Source organism: Rhinoraja longicauda, chromosome 3 (genome assembly GCF_053455715.1).
Source record: "Rhinoraja longicauda isolate Sanriku21f chromosome 3, sRhiLon1.1, whole genome shotgun sequence".
NCBI lineage: Eukaryota > Metazoa > Chordata > Chondrichthyes > Rajiformes > Arhynchobatidae > Rhinoraja > Rhinoraja longicauda.
In genome coordinates this window covers 20,587,128-20,604,566 of record NC_135955.1, presented here as the reverse complement: position 1 = coordinate 20,604,566, position 17,439 = coordinate 20,587,128, and the positions used below count along the sequence as shown (strand labels likewise).

At 40.8% G+C, this 17,439-nt stretch overlaps 1 protein-coding gene across 1 annotated transcript in view; it reads right to left on the bottom strand.

Annotated features, from left to right (window-relative positions):
• dnah6 (dynein, axonemal, heavy chain 6) overlaps window positions 1-17,439 on the bottom strand; it is a 228,725-nt gene that overhangs the window by 157,077 nt on the left and 54,209 nt on the right. Inside the window, exons 23-28 of the mRNA XM_078394918.1 lie at window positions 15,709-15,889; window positions 9,208-9,304; window positions 6,997-7,210; window positions 5,874-6,038; window positions 2,031-2,144; window positions 1,249-1,374 (exon numbers count right to left, since the gene is read on the bottom strand). Coding sequence (XP_078251044.1) covers window positions 1,249-1,374; window positions 2,031-2,144; window positions 5,874-6,038; window positions 6,997-7,210; window positions 9,208-9,304; window positions 15,709-15,889 — 897 coding nt within the window. The remainder of the gene's footprint in view (window positions 1-1,248; window positions 1,375-2,030; window positions 2,145-5,873; window positions 6,039-6,996; window positions 7,211-9,207; window positions 9,305-15,708; window positions 15,890-17,439) is intronic.

Below are 17,439 nucleotides of genomic sequence, written 5' to 3'. Positions count from 1 at the left end.
TAACGAGAGAGGGGGAATGTTTAATGGAGATTTGCAGAGCAAGATTTTTTACAGAAAGTTGTGGGGGCATGGAAAGCATTGCCAGAGGTGATGGTAGAGGCAGATATGATAGTGGTGTTTAAGAATCATTTTGATAGGCACATGGAAGTGCAGGGAATAGAGGGATATGGATCACATACAGACAAATGAGATCGGTTTAACTTGGCATCTTGTCCAGCACAAATATTGTGGGCTCAAGGGCCTATTCCTTTTGCTGCACTGTTCTATGTTCTATCAGGAGAAGGACAAATAACCCCTTGTTCCTACTCCACCATTAAATAAGATCATGGCTGGAAGGGGAGATGCAATTCCTCATTTCTCTTAGTTATATAAACTATTACTTTGTATTAGATCAAATATGCTCAAGTCCATAAAAAAAAATAATTTCAACTTCTATCTCCCTGAGCTAACCTGCTCAGTATTTCCTACTCCACTGCATTTTGCAGCTTTTACATTCATGCTATCCCTGTCTGACTGTCTTAATAAATTCATCTGTCATATTACTTTATCAACAGGTTTTCCTAATGTAACCTCAACCTTATCCAACCTGACTCAAAATGTTAACTGTTTATCTTTCCATAGATGGTTTAGTTTGCTTTAGTTTAGTTTATTGTCACGTGTACCGAAGTACAGTGAAAGGCTTGTTGTTGCATGCTAACCAGTGGTAACAGATGGTGCCTGGCCTACTGAGCATTGTTTTCTATTTTTATTTCAGACTGTCACCATCTGCAGTTATTTGATTTTCACTCATGTTCGATCCAACCTGCTCATTTATTTCTGTAAAATGACTCTTTCATCCCACTGTTCAATGCAAGTATGTCCATCCTTCATATCCTGTGATAACATGAAGTCACTACTTTGGTGCTCCATCTCTTACAACAAAGACTAACATTTGGCGACCCGTCACCTTTTGCATTTAATATACCTAGCAATTTGTAGTCTCTCTACATTTGAACAATATTATGCTTTTCATTCTTCGTACTTTAGAAAACAAGCTTGGATGTCCCAATATTATTGTCAAATTGCCCAATTTTTGTTCCCTCGCATCTGTTTAGCTCATACACAAGGCATCTTGCATGACAAGACAGATTGACAGACAAAATTGCAAACAAGGATTTTGCCTACTGCCAGAGCCAATGAAAAGTTAAGAAGATTGTTCAGCTGCCCAATAAGTCAATGGCCAATAAGTGCTCTTGCAGTTTAAAATACCTTTTCTTTAACTAGTTCAGTAACAATGTCTCTTGAGTGAACATCAACGGTAATGAGAGCAGTCACAATGCTCCGGTGAAGATTTACCAGCTTGCCTCGAACCAACGCAGCCAGAGCATTTAGTCTCTACGAAAGAAATAACACAATTATTAGTTTGCCATTGTGAGCAAAGCATTTTACGGCTACAAAATAGCTGATACCCTTAATTCTATCACATCCTTAACAACCATTCAGAATAAAATAGATTCATAACAAGGCATTCATGCCAAGATGTATGTAATAAATCAGAAATTCCAAATTTTAAAAATGTATTTAATATAAACAACGAAAGGATTCTTTGAATTTATTCAAGTTTGCAAAAATACTTTTTACTTAAGAATATAAAAGCAATTCTAATTTCCATTAACATTTCAATAACCTCGGAAATTGAAACAATTTTAACAAAAGAAGTGACGAATGTAACCAAAGATAGACACAAAATGCTGGAGTAACTCAGCGGTTCAGGCAGCATCTCTGGAGAAAATGGACATAATGTTACTGGTCGGAACCCTTCTTAAGACCGAAGAAGAGTCCCGACCCGAAACCCCACTTGTCCATTTTCTTCAGAACCACTGAGTTACTCCAGCATTTTGTGTCTATCTTTGGTATAATCCAGCATCTACAGTTCCTTTTTATTACATTGAGAAGTGTAATTTTTTTGTAAATGCATTTTGGCCCAACACTTTTCAAGTAATTATGCCCATGTTGACTAACATGAAAATTGTAAACTAGATTAAGGTTACCTCAAAGTTAGTCTTTTCAAACTCAATCATAGTTGCAATATGATCATGGTCATCGCCCTCTAGGCAGTGGTGCAAATCACGACACCACATTAGTTGTGAAATGGTCAATATAACCTGTTATGATGGAAACAAAGTTGAAAGATATGAAAAATAATGATTGTCTCTGCATTACACACATTTTTTGCAAAAAGAGCTCTGAAGGCAAGCAAAGTGTTAGAATCACAACATGCTAAAATCTTCAATCTTTGTCCTTTTCCTGCTTAAAAAAAATCTAAATCGATTTAGTGCTCTCCAGTTGTAATGTAGGCATTTTTTCTCAAATTTGAGTTTGACTGCAATTTGGAGAATATTTCTCAAACAACAGGAAAACATGCAAATGTGTACAACTAACCTGTATTATGTTGTAATGAGGAAAATTGGAAGGATCAGCATATCGAAAAATCAAGGTTTCGATAGAGAAACATAAAAATCATCAAAGCAACCCATCTCCTGAAGCAGGGAACTTTGTTTTTAAACAGACTGGAGAATATGAGTATTGATTTTGCATGATCCTGTCTAATCTTGGAGCATGTATTGCAGTCATCCAAATAATGGTGTTGGTCACAGGCTCCAGATGAAACTGTGAAGTTGAGAATCTTGGAGAAAGAATATCACAGATATTCTGGTATAATAGCCTTTCTGATAACAACTTACTTGTTTGCTTCTGGTAACTTTTAATGACAGACCATACCGTCTTCAACCACCTATGTAATAGATCCTAAGGTAGACCCTCTGGTGAATTCTGCTTTCAAAATTTTTTACAGGACACTCGACTTTTCAAAGACGTATTTATTCTCTCTCGAATAGCAAAGAAATTCTTATACTTATGCTTACAAGCAATATAACACATCTGCATATAAAGTGACATCCTATATTATCTGGACAACATAACTTGTTTACGTAATCACCAGGGGAGGGCTGTGCCCATGATGGTCTAGGCTGAGTCCACAACTCTCTGCGGCCTCTTACATTCCTGCATGTTGTAATTGTCCTACCAGCCCATGATGCGCCCTGTCAGGATACTTTCTACAATAGAGGTTTGCGAGATTATCTGGAGATACCAAATCTCTTTAAACTTCAAAGAAAGTAGAGGTGCTGGCACACCTTCCTCATGATTACATCTACTGCATTTGCTAGGCCCCGGACTGGTCATCCAAGATATTAACTCCCAGGAATTTGAGGCTGCTAACTCACTCCACCACCAATCCAGTCTGAAGAAGGGTCTCGACCCGAAACGTCACCTATTCCTTCTCTCCAGTGATGCTGCCTGTCCCGCTGATTTACTCCAGCTTTTTGTATCTATCTTCGGTTTAAACCAGCATCTGCAGTTCCTTCCTACTCATTACAGTGGATGTTAGTCATACAGGATGGTCGTTATTAAGGCAGGTCACCATGCACTTTTTGAGCATTGGTATGATAGATGCTTTTAAAGCAGGAGGGAACATCAGGTGCAGAAGCGACATGAGGGGAAAGGGTGAGGCAAAAACTGGCAAGTGATTGTTGGATTCAGGTGAGGTGCGGTAATTGACGAATGTGTGGAGACAGCAACAAAGGATAGAGGATGAAACCAGATATGCATCTCCCGTACATTTTCAAAGAATGCCTACACTCTGCACAAAAATCCATTTAACCATGTTTAAAATTAAATTTCTTAATATTGCTATTAGTAAACTGGAAGTCAATCCAGTTTATGCCTTGTTACCGTGAATTTTGGTTTTCAAGTGAAGTTTGGGCAAATGTTATATTTCAAAACTCTCAAGTAATTACAGACTTGTCAGTGATTTCAGCGAAAATTAGGATGCTGGAGAAGCATTGATAAGCGTGGGAATTTTGCGATGTTTCCGAAGACGGTGTAATCTCGACCTGACTCGGCATTGTCGTGGTCATTGTCATTGGGTAAAAGAAAAGTTTGGCGATCTGCTACGACTTTGACAGTCGCCGGCAGTCGCCTAAAAAACCGCCTAAGTGGGACAGGCCCTTAACTAGCTTTCCCACCCCTTTCCTTCATCCATCTTTACTACCTTTCACCCCTCTATCCATCAGTCTGAAGAAGGATCCCCACCCAAAACTTCAGCTGTCCATAACCTTTCATAAATGCTGCCTGCCCTGCTAAGTTCCTACAGCACTTTGTTTTTTATTTCATTTAAACAAAGCCAAACATGAACAATGTGATAAATTAATTGGCCAATACTGCTCTGAAAAGCTCCGTTCCTTTTCAAGGAAGCTTTCAAAGTCCTGACATTCGAAGTTTGAATACATTATTAAGTTCTATAGACAAATTAAAGTGTAGCCTTGAGAAGCTAGAGACATGTCAATGAAAATCCTGAATTTACTGATTTTTGCAAGTTATGTCCATGGAAAGAAAAGCAGTGAATAATATATATTATCTAAAACTCACAAAAACAAAAATCTTCACTGACATTTGACAGCCTTACAAGCCTGCAGTCCGTCTGTCTTTTGTGTTTTTTGTTGTTTTTGTATGAATTGTAGTTTTAATATGGTGTAGTGTTTGCATGTTATGTTTGGGGGTGGGAGGTGGGAGGTGGGAGGGGGGTGGGAGGTGGGAGGGAACGGGAACTGTAAAATTCTCTCTCCCGAACGGAGACGCGACCTTTGTTTCTGTGTCGTGTCTCCGTTCCCGTTGCGGCCTACCATCAGCCATTCACCTGGGACCACCTGGGGCTCTGGTTCGCAGAGCCCGCGGCCCGGACTCACCACCTGCGGCGCTGGCTGCCTGCGAATGCTGCGGGAACGGCTGCGACTCGTCTCCGGAGGCTCCGGCGCGGCCCGCGTGGACGTCGGAAGCCCGCAGGCCCCTGGGTGGGGGCCGACATCGGGAGCTCCGGCAGCGGCAGAGGCAGCGTGTTCGCCCGCCCCGAATCGTGGGGCTTGGGTCGGCCCGCCACGGACCTTTCACCATCCGGCGCGGCCTGGAATAGGCCGTTGACCTTTCACCGCCCAGCGGGGGCTTCAATATCGGAAGCCCCGACCGCCCCGACGTGGCAAATCCAACAGCCTGACCGCGGGAGAAGACGGCAGGGAAGAGAAAAAGACATTTTTGGCCTTCCATCACAGTGAGGAGGGACTGGAGGAGACTCACTGTGATGGATGTTTCTTTTTTGTTTGGTGTTAGTTGTGATTGTATGTGTTATTGCATTTTTATTGATTATTCTTATTGGTCTTATTGTTTAACTGCGGGTAATGTTTCATTTCACTACACATTTATGTGTATGTGACAAATAAAAGACTATTGACTATTGACTATTGAGCTGTTATACCTTTACACTGTGGACACCTGGACCTAAATGTTGAAAAAGCTGCATGCACTGTGACACTCTCCAAGACAGGCGTAAAGCCCACCGTTTGACCTGTTTTTACAAAATGTTAAATGGTCAGCTCGGCATAGATTACCATATCTACACCAAACCCAAACCTATCAGGAATAGATGAGGGCATTCGATTCAATTTGAGATACCAGCTACCAAGACAGATGTGTATAGCAATTCATTCTTCCCTCGCACAATTAAAGCACGGAATAGTCTTCACCCTACTATAGTTATTCAACCAGACGCAACTAAATTTAAGGCAGCTCTTCTCCAAGAAGCCCTTCTTGCTTAAGTCCATACTCTGCCACCTCCTGTTTAAATTCCATTTGGAATATTTTGGAGGACCAAGAACCAAGAACCAAGAACATGTGGAAAAATGATCACAGTGAAAATAACAAGGGCTATATACCAGAGAACCATTTAACATGAGTTACCATCTTCCTACAAAGCAAGTTAAAGAAAAATATATATTATATACCTGAGAAGGGTGTCCAGACACCACCCACTCCACTCTGGGTTGAGTTTGATAATCAGCGGTTGAAACTTTGCACAAACGACGGAGTGATGAGAACATAGCTTCTTCTACTTTTCCAAGCCAATCTTCTACATTGCCTCTGGCCTTAAGTCCTTTCCCCAAACTAACCTACAAGGCAGAACAAAATGTTATTTTGGGCAATCACTCATCTTTTTGGCATAACACATCAGTAAGGACCCTTTTCAAAGAAATTTTAAATTAATAATAGCATTAGACTCCTGATTTATTATGCATTCTAAATCATTTCAACCAATCATGCTTTTCAGAGGCTTTATTAATTTTGAATCTGATTTTCTTTGATACTGTTTATTTATTTGCTTCTATATTAAACTTCCCATGATATGCAGCTTTACCCAGCAGAAGAGGGTAGCTCTGAAATGGGTCTCTGTAATATGTTAAACCATCAGACATGCCCAACTTCCTGCATCTCAGTTCCTTCTTGATCACATAAATGAGAATGAAGATTACACATATAGTGAATCAGTGAATCAAATATACAACCTCATTCTTTATCATATGTTGGTAACAGAAGACTTGTTACAAATAAGAATTTAATGCAAATTTACAACCTTGTGAAAAGCCAATGAATAAAATATCTCTCACAGTACCAACTATTCTATATACTAAAACTCTTGTTTGTTTGTTTGTTTGTTTGTTTGTTCCTGAACTACAGCCAAAACAGTACACAACAGCGAAACAATTTTAGGCCCACCTTACTCACCATCGCCTCTTTGGTGCTAATGGAAGAAAGTTTCATTGAAATCGGTGTTATATTTTTAAAGTTATTCACATTTTAAAGTTTAAATCTATCTCGGAGGGAGGGAGGGAGGGAGGGAAGGGAGGAGAGGAGGAGGGGGAGGAGGGAGGATAAGGGGGGTTGAGGGGGATGGAGTGGGGGAGGGGAAGGGGGAGGGGAGGGGAGGGGGGAGGGGGAGGGGAGGGGGAGAGGGGAGGGGGAGAGGGGGAGAGGGGAGGGGGAGGGGGGGAGGGGGGGAGGAGAGGATGCTGTACCAATGCAGGAGGTTTGGGCCCAACTTGGTCTAGTTACCAATAAAAGTGTCCTTACTTTTTCTCCTTCAGGAGAGATCATGGCCAAGATATCATTGGTGTACAACTTCTCAGGTTCTCCCTCAGCTGTTTTTTCCTCACCCTGGGTAGCTAGTGCAAACTCCAATCTTGAAATCGCATCGAAACACTTGCGTAGATGTGGCTGGACAGCTTGTGGGTTGCGAGTCTGTGCTAGAATCTCCAGTAGCTCGTCATTAGACAGAAAGTAAAACCTATGATCCAGATTCAAACAAGAATGATCAGATATTAATACCCATTGAGCTCAATACCAAAAGCACATTTTGTAAAATAATTTTAAAACAATCATTAAAAAAGGACAAAGGCTCTTGGTTTGGCAGTTGAGGGACGGTGATAGGACCAGAAGACTGATGATAGATAATTACCTATAATTTACATATGAAAGAGAGGCAACTTTTGTTTTAGAAATTATAGATCTATGACTTGACTTTAATCATTATAAAAATAAAAAAAAGATTTGTTGATTTGAAAAAAAAAAATCAAATAAGGGTTGAATGTAAAAGGAATTTTGTCTAGTAATTGTAATGAAGATAGCCACCCAAAGCACAACACTGAGCTGCATAATTACAGTTGTAAGCACGCCTGAAAAGTAAGATTAAAGGGATAAGTTTTGAAGAGGTTTTTATTAGGAATAGGAAGAGACAAAAGCAGCAATAAGTTACATTGTGAAACAACTGTCAACATGAATTCCAGCCGGTGTGAAGTTTTGAGGTAATGCAGGGGAGATGCTGGTACAGCAATATGTTAATATTAGCGAATACAGTGGTGGAAGAGAAACTAGATGCCTTCTATTAAATTCATGTCCAGGTGATCATGTCTTCCTCAGCAGTCCTGTGAAGTCAATTACTTATTTCCACTTTAAGTCTGTGGGTTATAAGGTGACTGCTGAATCTAAGCTAACATACAGAGACAATACCATAAATGGGCCAGGTGGTGCATGACAGGAGAGATGGGCAATTATCTGAACTGGCATAATTTCCTTCTGCTGTTCTACCTTGTCTCCATTCAGAGATAATTAAGTGTATTCCTGGATGCTTCACTACCAAAGGTTCAATGGTTTGTGATCTACATTTTTAAGGAGGCTTTGAGGATGTTCTTAAAGCATTTCCCCTGTCATCCTTCATATTATTTGTCACCACAAAACTCAGACTACAATGTATTTTTTGCAAGTTAAGTCAATAATGTGCACCATCCATCTGGTTGCATGTGATCAGAGTCTCATTTAAGAATATTGGCTTGGGAGAGGATATCACACTCTTTCCAGCAGGTGGCAAAAAAAGTTTTACTCCCACTTTGGAGGTCGTGAGGGTTTTCAGCATTGATCTTTGCCATAACTGTATTATGGTTCCTAAGATAACAATGCATAAGGCGAAGTAAGTGGCTTTTAAGAACGCCCATTGTCATGTTGCTGACCAAAAGAAAAACTACTGCAGGACTGCCCACTGAACCAGAAAAAGTATAGAACATATTTTAAAAATTAACAATTGATAACGGGGAAGTAGGAAACAAAAACAAGTATATATAAACAACTCGCAGCAGAGGAAAATCAATAGGTTAAAAGGAGTTGTTTTCACCTGCTGACTGGCTGTAATTAATGATAAGAAATAAAGTACTCCCCGCCGCGGACATTTAACCGTCCGGCGCGGCCTAAAATAGGCAGCGGGATTTTTCTCTGCTGGGCGGGGGCTTCAATGTCAGGAGCCACGACCGCCCCGACGTGCAGCAACAGCGGCAGCGACAGCGTGTTTGCCCGCCCCGGATCGTGGGGCTTGGGTCGGCCCATTGCGGACCTTCCACCATCCGGCGCGGCCTGCAACCACAACAACCTGGCCGTGGGAGAAGACGGCAGGGGAAGGGAAAAGACATCGTGGCCTTCCATCACAGTGAGGAGAGGACTGGAGGAGACTCACTGTGATGGATGTTTCTTTTTTTTGTGTGTTGGGGTTGTGTAATTTGCGTATTTTAATGCTTTTATTGGTTAATTTGCCTATTTTAATGCTTTTATTGTTGGACTGTGGGTGACTGAATTTCGTCCAAAAAACTTGTTTTTTGGATGACAAATAAAGATATCTTGAATCTTGAATCACCATTTTGAAACAGATTAATTCATATTTCTTCCAAAATAATCCTTTTTTGTTTTTCCCCAGGAATCAATTACAATAAATTCAAGTGCTAAAATAAGGATACCCACCTGGGGAAGATGACTCGTTTCGATTCCAAGTAGGCTTCCAGACACTTTAGAATCTGCTCCAATAATGCATTGTTACTCTGGAAAGCTTCCAAAATGCCTATTAAAAAAAAAAAAGAATGATATAATAACGTATCACATGGTAAATAAATTTATAATTAGGAAACAAGAACAAGAACTAGAAGGTTCTAGGATCACTTGAGCAAACCTGACAGCATCAGAGGAGAGGACAGATATGCATGTGTAACATATAGATGTCTCTGTGTGCTGTCTGACCAAGTAAAATTCTGTTGCACATCATCACATTATGTTAGTCCCCATAGCTATTTGCATATTGTAAACTAAAACAATAAAGCAGCAGGAACACTACATCACACAGTATTGAAGACTGCAGAATAGATTCAGCAGCGTTGCAAATGAGGAGAGTGGAAATTAAAAGATACTTGGAGAACCACAAAAATCTGAGACCAGCACCCCCCCTCGCATGTATTTCCTGCATAATGATAATTCACCATATTTTCTATTAAGTAACTTATGATGCCTCATTAAGAATTCCATAGATGTAAAAGATATTTGAATTAATGCAATGCATCAGGTCAGTTCTTATTTTATAAAGTTTAGTTTAGTTTGCTGTCACGTGTACCGAGGTTCAGTGAAAAGCTTTCTTGTTGCCTGCTATATAGTCAGCGGAAAGACTATACATGATTACAATCGCACGAAGGTATACTGAAATCATTCAAATGAAAAGTGAAATGGTTGTGATATCAGCTGCATAACTTTAGTGCAATGGTGTTTTCCAGAATTAGTATTCCTGATTTGTGCCTTTATTAGCAATTATGTAGCAAATAGATATTGATCCCTGGAAAATTGGATTCTTTCTGGCCACCTATCTGTTGTATGACTGTGTGGCGAGGGAATTCCCAGGATACAAGCTGTCCTTGATTGGATGAAAAGTTATTGCAGCAGGCAAAGTTCCAAGTTTGCTTCTGGATCCAGGACCCACAAGCAATCTTATAATGCTTCATTTCATCACCTTCTCTCCCCCAATCTTCCCTGGAGATTTTCTTCTCTAGACTTACAAAGCTCTCACTCATTTAATGTTCAGCAATCATATGCCCCCTTCCACTCTCAAATAGCAGAGTCTCAGTGTTTCCTTTCCTAATGTTTAAATCATCTCTCAACCTTAGTTAATGAATCATTCTCTCACTTTTGTCACTCAGCAACTGATCGATTATATTCACGTATTCCCACACTTTCCCCTTTCATTCACTCACATACCTACATTTATATATTAAAACTCTCGTTTGTTTGTGACAGAACTTCAGCCAAAACTGTACAGGATAGCGCTCCATTTTTAGGCCCATTTTAATGGTAAAAATGGTAGTTTTATTGAAATTGGTATTATATTTTTTAAGTAATTCACATTTTAAAGTATTTTAAAACCCACGCATGCGCAGTTGGGGCCGGTACTCAGGTAAGATGGCTGCCAGACCAGCGCCTACACTTACGTAAGATGGCCGCCGGGTGACTGCGCATGCACAGTTGGGGGGAAGGTCGTCATTTTCGTTCAGCTCCCACTTCCCGCCAGACGCTCGTTTGGTTCTGCGGCCCAAGTGGGGGGAGCGTCACCACCGCTGCTCCCAACCCCGGGTGTCTCCATCATGGCCACCGCTCCGCCCTGCCATCACTGCCGCCATCACTTGCATCGCCGCTCGTCAGGACTCGCCATGCCAGGACTCGCCTCGCCGCTCGCAGGGACGCCTCACCGCTCGCCGGGACTCGCCTAGCTGCTCGCCGGGACTCGCGTCGCCGCTCGCCGGGCCTCGCCACTCGCAGTGCCTCACCTCTCCGCTCGCCGGGCCCCTACCTCGCCGGGCCTCGCCTAGCCGCTCCCCGGGCCTCGCCTCACCTCACCGCCTCACCTCACCGCCTCACCTCTCCGCTCGCCGGTCCCCGCCTCGCCGCCCGCTGGGCCGTTGTGATTTGCTGTTGGAGACCACTGGAGCAAGTATGTCTTCAATGAAATTAGGTATGTGCAGTTTTAAATGAAACTCTTTCTTCATAACTTAGTCATACATTTTATGACCATTGTTCTTTTATTCAATATCAAGAGAATTGGGATTTGTACGGAAAAACCAAAATAGCAAAACCCAAACAAAACAATTTTTCATTGTTGTAAAAAGTATTTCTGTTCACTAACCTTTCTATAAATACCAGAATATGCTCATGATAGGCCTGACATTGTACCTGTAGTCCAAGAACTACAGACTGTTGGAAATAATAGTCATTTTTCACACATGAATATAGCGCAACGTGTATGCGCATTTGGCGTGCATACGTTTTTTTGCTGAAAAGTTGCATTACGTGCCATATTATCAATTTTATGTAATTTTGGACATCAAAATTATGAATTTGTAAAACCAAATGCTGGGAGGTCTGTTCATGAACCATACATACTGCGACCACACCTCTCCATGTTGGAAGAATGGAAGATGCAGAAAGAGATTCCCGAAGCCGTTTATCGAAACCACAAGCTGTGGAGGAGTCACATCCTCTGTACAGGAGTCGATCTCCGGATATGGGAGGATTTCAGGGACATCAAGAAGGACGCCAGGATCGACCTATTACTTCTGAATGGGTGGTGCCCTGTAATGCTCAACTCTTGAAGTTGTTCAAATGTCACATCAATGTTGAGATATGCTCCTCTGTAAAGTCGGTCAAATACGTGTTCGTACACCTTGAAGGGGAGTGATCAAGCAGTTTTTGGAGCTAACAGGGATGACGAAATTGCACAGTACTTTACTGGCAGATACATTGGTCCGTCGGAAGCAGTGGGATCAATCCTTGGATTTCCAACTCATGCGAGACGCCCCGCTGCCATTCGACTCCAGGTACATCTATCACAAGAACAACAAGTCATCATTAGCTGGTCGGCTGGTGAGAAATGAGGATATCACGAGAACAACTTTAACTGAATTCATGGAATTGTGTTTTCAAGATCAATTTGCAAGAACACTGTACTACGCTGATGCACCCCGATTTTACACATGGAACAATAAGAAATAGCAAAGAAGGAAGGTTGAGAAGATAGTGGAAGATCTTCCAGGTATTTTTGAAGCTAACGTTCTGGGACGAGTGTATACCGTTTCTCCAAGATGTGACCTCTACTACTTGAGACTGCTTCTCCATTCATCGAGAACGCATGACAGACATATTCTTCCTTCCTTCGAAGATGTCTGCATAGAAAGAGGTTTGTTGCAAACTGACGACCATTTGCAACAGACGATGGAAGATGCTGAGCGGACAAGACTCCCCAAAGCAATGAGAGATTTGTTTGTTTTGCTGACGATTGCTGAGATCAACACTTCTCGACAATTATGGGATCGCTTCAAGAATTCAATGTCTGAAGATTACCTTCAAAGAGAATGGAGAACAATCAATGATCCAAATATCATGATTGATGAGAGGCATCATGATCAAGCTCTGTTGTATATTCAAGACAAGCTTGTGAATTACAAGACAATGGGATTCTTTCATGTGCCACTACTAAGACATGGAAGGATGAACCTTGATGGTGACAATCCAGAATTGCTGAGTGAATTGCAGTACAATCGACCTGAACAACAGTGATTTATTGAAGAGGAGCCTCTGCTGAATGCTGAGCAAAGAGCAGTGTATGACCATATGTGCAGCTGTTTGGATAGAAATGTTCCTTCAATGTTTTTCATTGATACACCAACAGGAATGGGCAAAACAATTCTCACCAATTTGATCCTCTCCAAAGTGCGAGGTCAAGTTGATGTTGCTTTTGCTGTAGCATCCTCTGGTATAGCAGCCACATTGATGCCTGGTGGAAGAACTGCACATTCTCGATTCAAGATACCCATCGAAGTGACCGATAATACAATGTGCAACATTGAGAAGAACTCCAACATGGTTTATTTGATCAGGAATGTGAGACGGATTGTTTGGGATGAGTGCCCAATGATTAGGAGGGAGAGCTTTGAAGTGGTGGACAGAACTCTTCGTGATCTATGCAAAAAGAACGATGAGCCTTTTGGCGGCATTCTTACCTTTTGTTGTGGCGATTTTTGCCAATTCCTTCCTGTTGTGAAAAGGGGAAATGATGCTGATGTTGAAAATTCCTGCATCAAGAAATCCTATTAACGTTCAAATTGTTATATTTTGTTCACATTTTAAACTTGAATAAATCCCTTTTCCACTTGTCGTGCCTGTCAGCCGCCCGTGCACGGTAATACCTCCAAGATCGACGTCACCATGGAAACCCGACGGGCGGGAATGGCGGCACCGCCGGAGAGTGCCTAAGAATGGAGGGGGGGAGATAAGGAGGGGGGAGATAAGGGGGGCTGGAGTGGGTGACTGGGGGGTGGGAGGGGAAAGGGGGAGTGGGTGGGGAAGAAGGGGGGTTGAGGGGGTGGAGTGAGGGAGGGGAGGGTGCTAGACCAATGCAAAAAAAAACACAATTTTGAAGAAAAATTGTGATTTTCATTGAGATTTATTTAAAAAAATTTTAAGCCATTTATTTTAAAGAATAAAGTGCGATTTTCCCCACATCACAATGGCAACCTAATGAGTTGTGGGCCCAATGGGTCCACTTGGTCTAGTATTCATTAAATGACACTCACGCTCATGCATTCAATCATTAGGTTGCCTTCATTCACTTTTTTGTTCCCCGGGGAAAGTGACTATGTTGAGAACAAATTGAATGCCAAATATGAAGTGAACAAATTATTTCCCTTTGTTGTCGCCTCTTGAGGATGATGGTGATGATATTTCCAATGGCTAACATCATTAAGAAGATAGATGTGCTGCTGCACCACAATACAGCAGGCTTGCATGGATGTTAAAGGTAATGGGAACTCCCACACAAGAGTTACTGAAGAATGTCAAATATCCCAAAGAACATAAAATTTGCTCAGTTGTAACAATAGCTCCACAATTGTTAGTTAAGGATCTGAAAAATATTAGATGCTCAGAGATATAAGGAAGTGCAGATGCTAGTTTATACAAATAAAAGTGGAAATATTTATTTATCAATCTATTTATTTGTCTGTTTATTTATTTACTTACTTATTTAATATTCCTTTGCCCTCTCTTCCTGCCCCAACCTCTCTTCCAGCTGACCACCCACCACAATTGTCTGAAGAAGGGTCGTGACCCAAAATGTTACCTATCCATGTTCTCCAGAGATGCTGCCTGACCTGTTGTGTAACTCCAGAGATTTGTACCTTTTCAAATATTTGTTGCTTTCTCTACAAGCACAAACGCAATGAGCTCCCCACAACCTGGATCCCATAAGACCCATATGACATAGGAGCAGAATTAGATCATTCGACCCATTGAGTCTGCTCCACCATTCGATCATGGCTGATCTATTTTCCCTCTCAAATCTATACTCCTGCAAAGCCATTTATGACAATGAATTTAATATATTCACCACCTTCTGGCTAAAGAAATTCTTCCTCATCCCCATTATAAAGGCATGTCCTTTTATTCTGAGACTGTGCTCTCTGGTCCTAGTTCCATTGCTGGAAATATCATCTCAACATCCACTCGAGCTAGGCTTTTCAATATTTGGGAGGCTTCAATGAGATTCTCCCCCTCATCCTTCTAAACTCCATTGAGTACATGCCAGCACATTCTTCCTCAAATATGGGGCCCACAACTGCTCACATTATTCCAAATGTGACCTGACCAGTGCCTTATAAAGACTCAGCATTACGTCCTTGCTTTTATATTCTAATCCTCTCGTAATGAATGCTGGCGTTGCATTTGCCTTCCTTACTATTGACTCAACCTGCAAATTAACCTTTCGGGAATTCTGCACCAGCACTTCCAAGTCCCTTTGCATTTCTGATTTCTGAATCATTTCCCCATTTACAAAATAGTCTGTCTTTATTTCTTCTACCAAAGTGCATGACCATACACTTCGGTGGACCCCGGAGGTTAAAATTTCATTTTATGAAATACTGTAATAACCTTAATAGATTGTTACTTTCAGTAATGTCAAATTAGAAGATATTTACAGGTTAGAGTATGGGACAGCCTCTAACCTGTACATATGATTATTCTAATCATTTGGACAGTCACCATAAAGTAAGCAATAGAGGGAGTAAACATTTTTTTAAATAAGTATGAAGCAAAGTATTGCAGATGAAAACAGAAAACGCTGATAATACTCAGCAGGTCAGACAGCAAAATTAAAGGTCATCATCATGAAGCATTTTTCTCTCTCCACTGGTATTGCCTGACCCACTGAGAGTCCCGCAACATTTGGGCTATTTTTTGAACTAGACTGAATGTGAATTTTTATGAATAACAGCCAATATCTTGGAATAAACTACAAAAAAAAATCAAAAAACATAAATCATTGACATACAAAATAAATATTTCAGCCAAAAAGACCCGACAATTTAGTCTGAAATATATTAGTTTGGAAAAGAAAAAGGCCTTATTCTGTTAATGTTTTGAGGATTTACATACCAGGGTGAGTAGCTGCCCTCAGAGCATTGGGTAGGCGGTTTACTCTTCTCATGATTTCCTTCCAGGATTTATCTACTTGAGTGAACATCCTGGCCTCTGCTGGCAGCTGCCGTTGAATGTCTGGAGCAGAGAAAATACTTTCCAGGTACAACCAGTTTCGCTGACATATCATCCATTGGTCCTGTGATGCAGTAAAAAAAAGTATGTTACTGCTTTTTGGCAAACTGGTGTCATCCAACTTAGAAAGACCTTTGGGATATGAGCCAGCCAACGCACAGAGAATAATTCTGTTTTGTTACAAATCTGTTGAAAAATAACTTTTTATTTGAATTAATCAAGTATTTAATTTCAAATGACAAATCCAAATGAAAGATTTTATTTTTTGGCAACAACAGAAGGTGACATATCCCTGGAAATAAAGATTAAGAAAATAATATTTGGGAATTTCTTTCTCAAGCCGAGAACAATCAGCCTTGGAGAGTAGGATGCTGAGATACACCATTGACAGTGTGGGCTGTTTTCTGGTGTGTACTGCAAGGAAAGATCTTTCTGATGCTTCAATTCCTGGCTAATGCCCCTTTCAAATTGATTGATATCTCAGTCACTGACCTTCAACATATGGCTATGCTTCATAGTCTTTGACTGGTAACATTAGGCTCTCAATCAGCGTTACTTATAAAAACTACAAGTTTTTTTTTCTAAGAGTTATAAGGGTGCAAAATATGATAGTGTTTGCTTCTGATCAGTCACTAAACCTCAACCACAGCAAATGTCATAGAGATCATTTCACGTTTTGGTAGATTGTTGATTTAAATTCTTCCCAAGTGGCACTTACAAACACCATTTACATTGCAATGGCCTATTGTAGCAACTGTTGGCAACAAATGTTAATTGAGATAAGGTTAATGTGGAGCATGATCCCTTAACTTTTCAATTTACTGAGCTCTCCCTTCTCTCTCCAGTGAAATTGAAAAAGATGGAGAGTGATGATCATACAGAAAGTTTGTTAACTTGCTGAATCTGTAGCCTCATGATTAATCTCATAACAGTTCTTTATTAGGATAATAGATTTATATGAAGGAAAACTGAAGTCAACTAGGCAAGGCAAAATTTGTGATCATTTCTCAACTGAATTCATTGATTTTCACTTCAGGTTACTTATGATGTAATCCTCACACTGTGGCTACAATTGTATTAACTATCTATCCAGTCATAACCAGAGAACTGCAAATATTCCTCTAGTTTTCTTGTATTGTTATCTCTGGTTCCCATATCTGTTCCTGGCCCTTTCACGTGTCTCCTCAGAATCAGCAGCAACTGCAACGCTGTCACTATTTGCACTATTTGCTAGTGACATTGAGTTCCATCTCAACTTTATCTTTCCTGACATTCATTTGTCCCTAAATGAATGACAACTTGTTAAGATGTGCATGAGCTATTTCTATGCTGTTGTATGTTCGTGCCGACATTAACTTTAGATTTTGCTGATACTACATAGTGCTGGGTAGTCTCATTATATTTTCCATAAACTTAAGTTTATTCAAAACTATCGAGCATTTCATTGCTCACATCTAGTTTTGCTTAGCCAAAAAGTCTGTTTGTCAACGTAATGTGGCTCGCAGTTTAGAAATGCTTTAATGTTAATATTCTCATTCTTTAAAAATCTCTCCAGGGCCTCACCTGTTTCATCTCCTTCAACCCTACAACCCTCTCATATTAATAATTATGGGC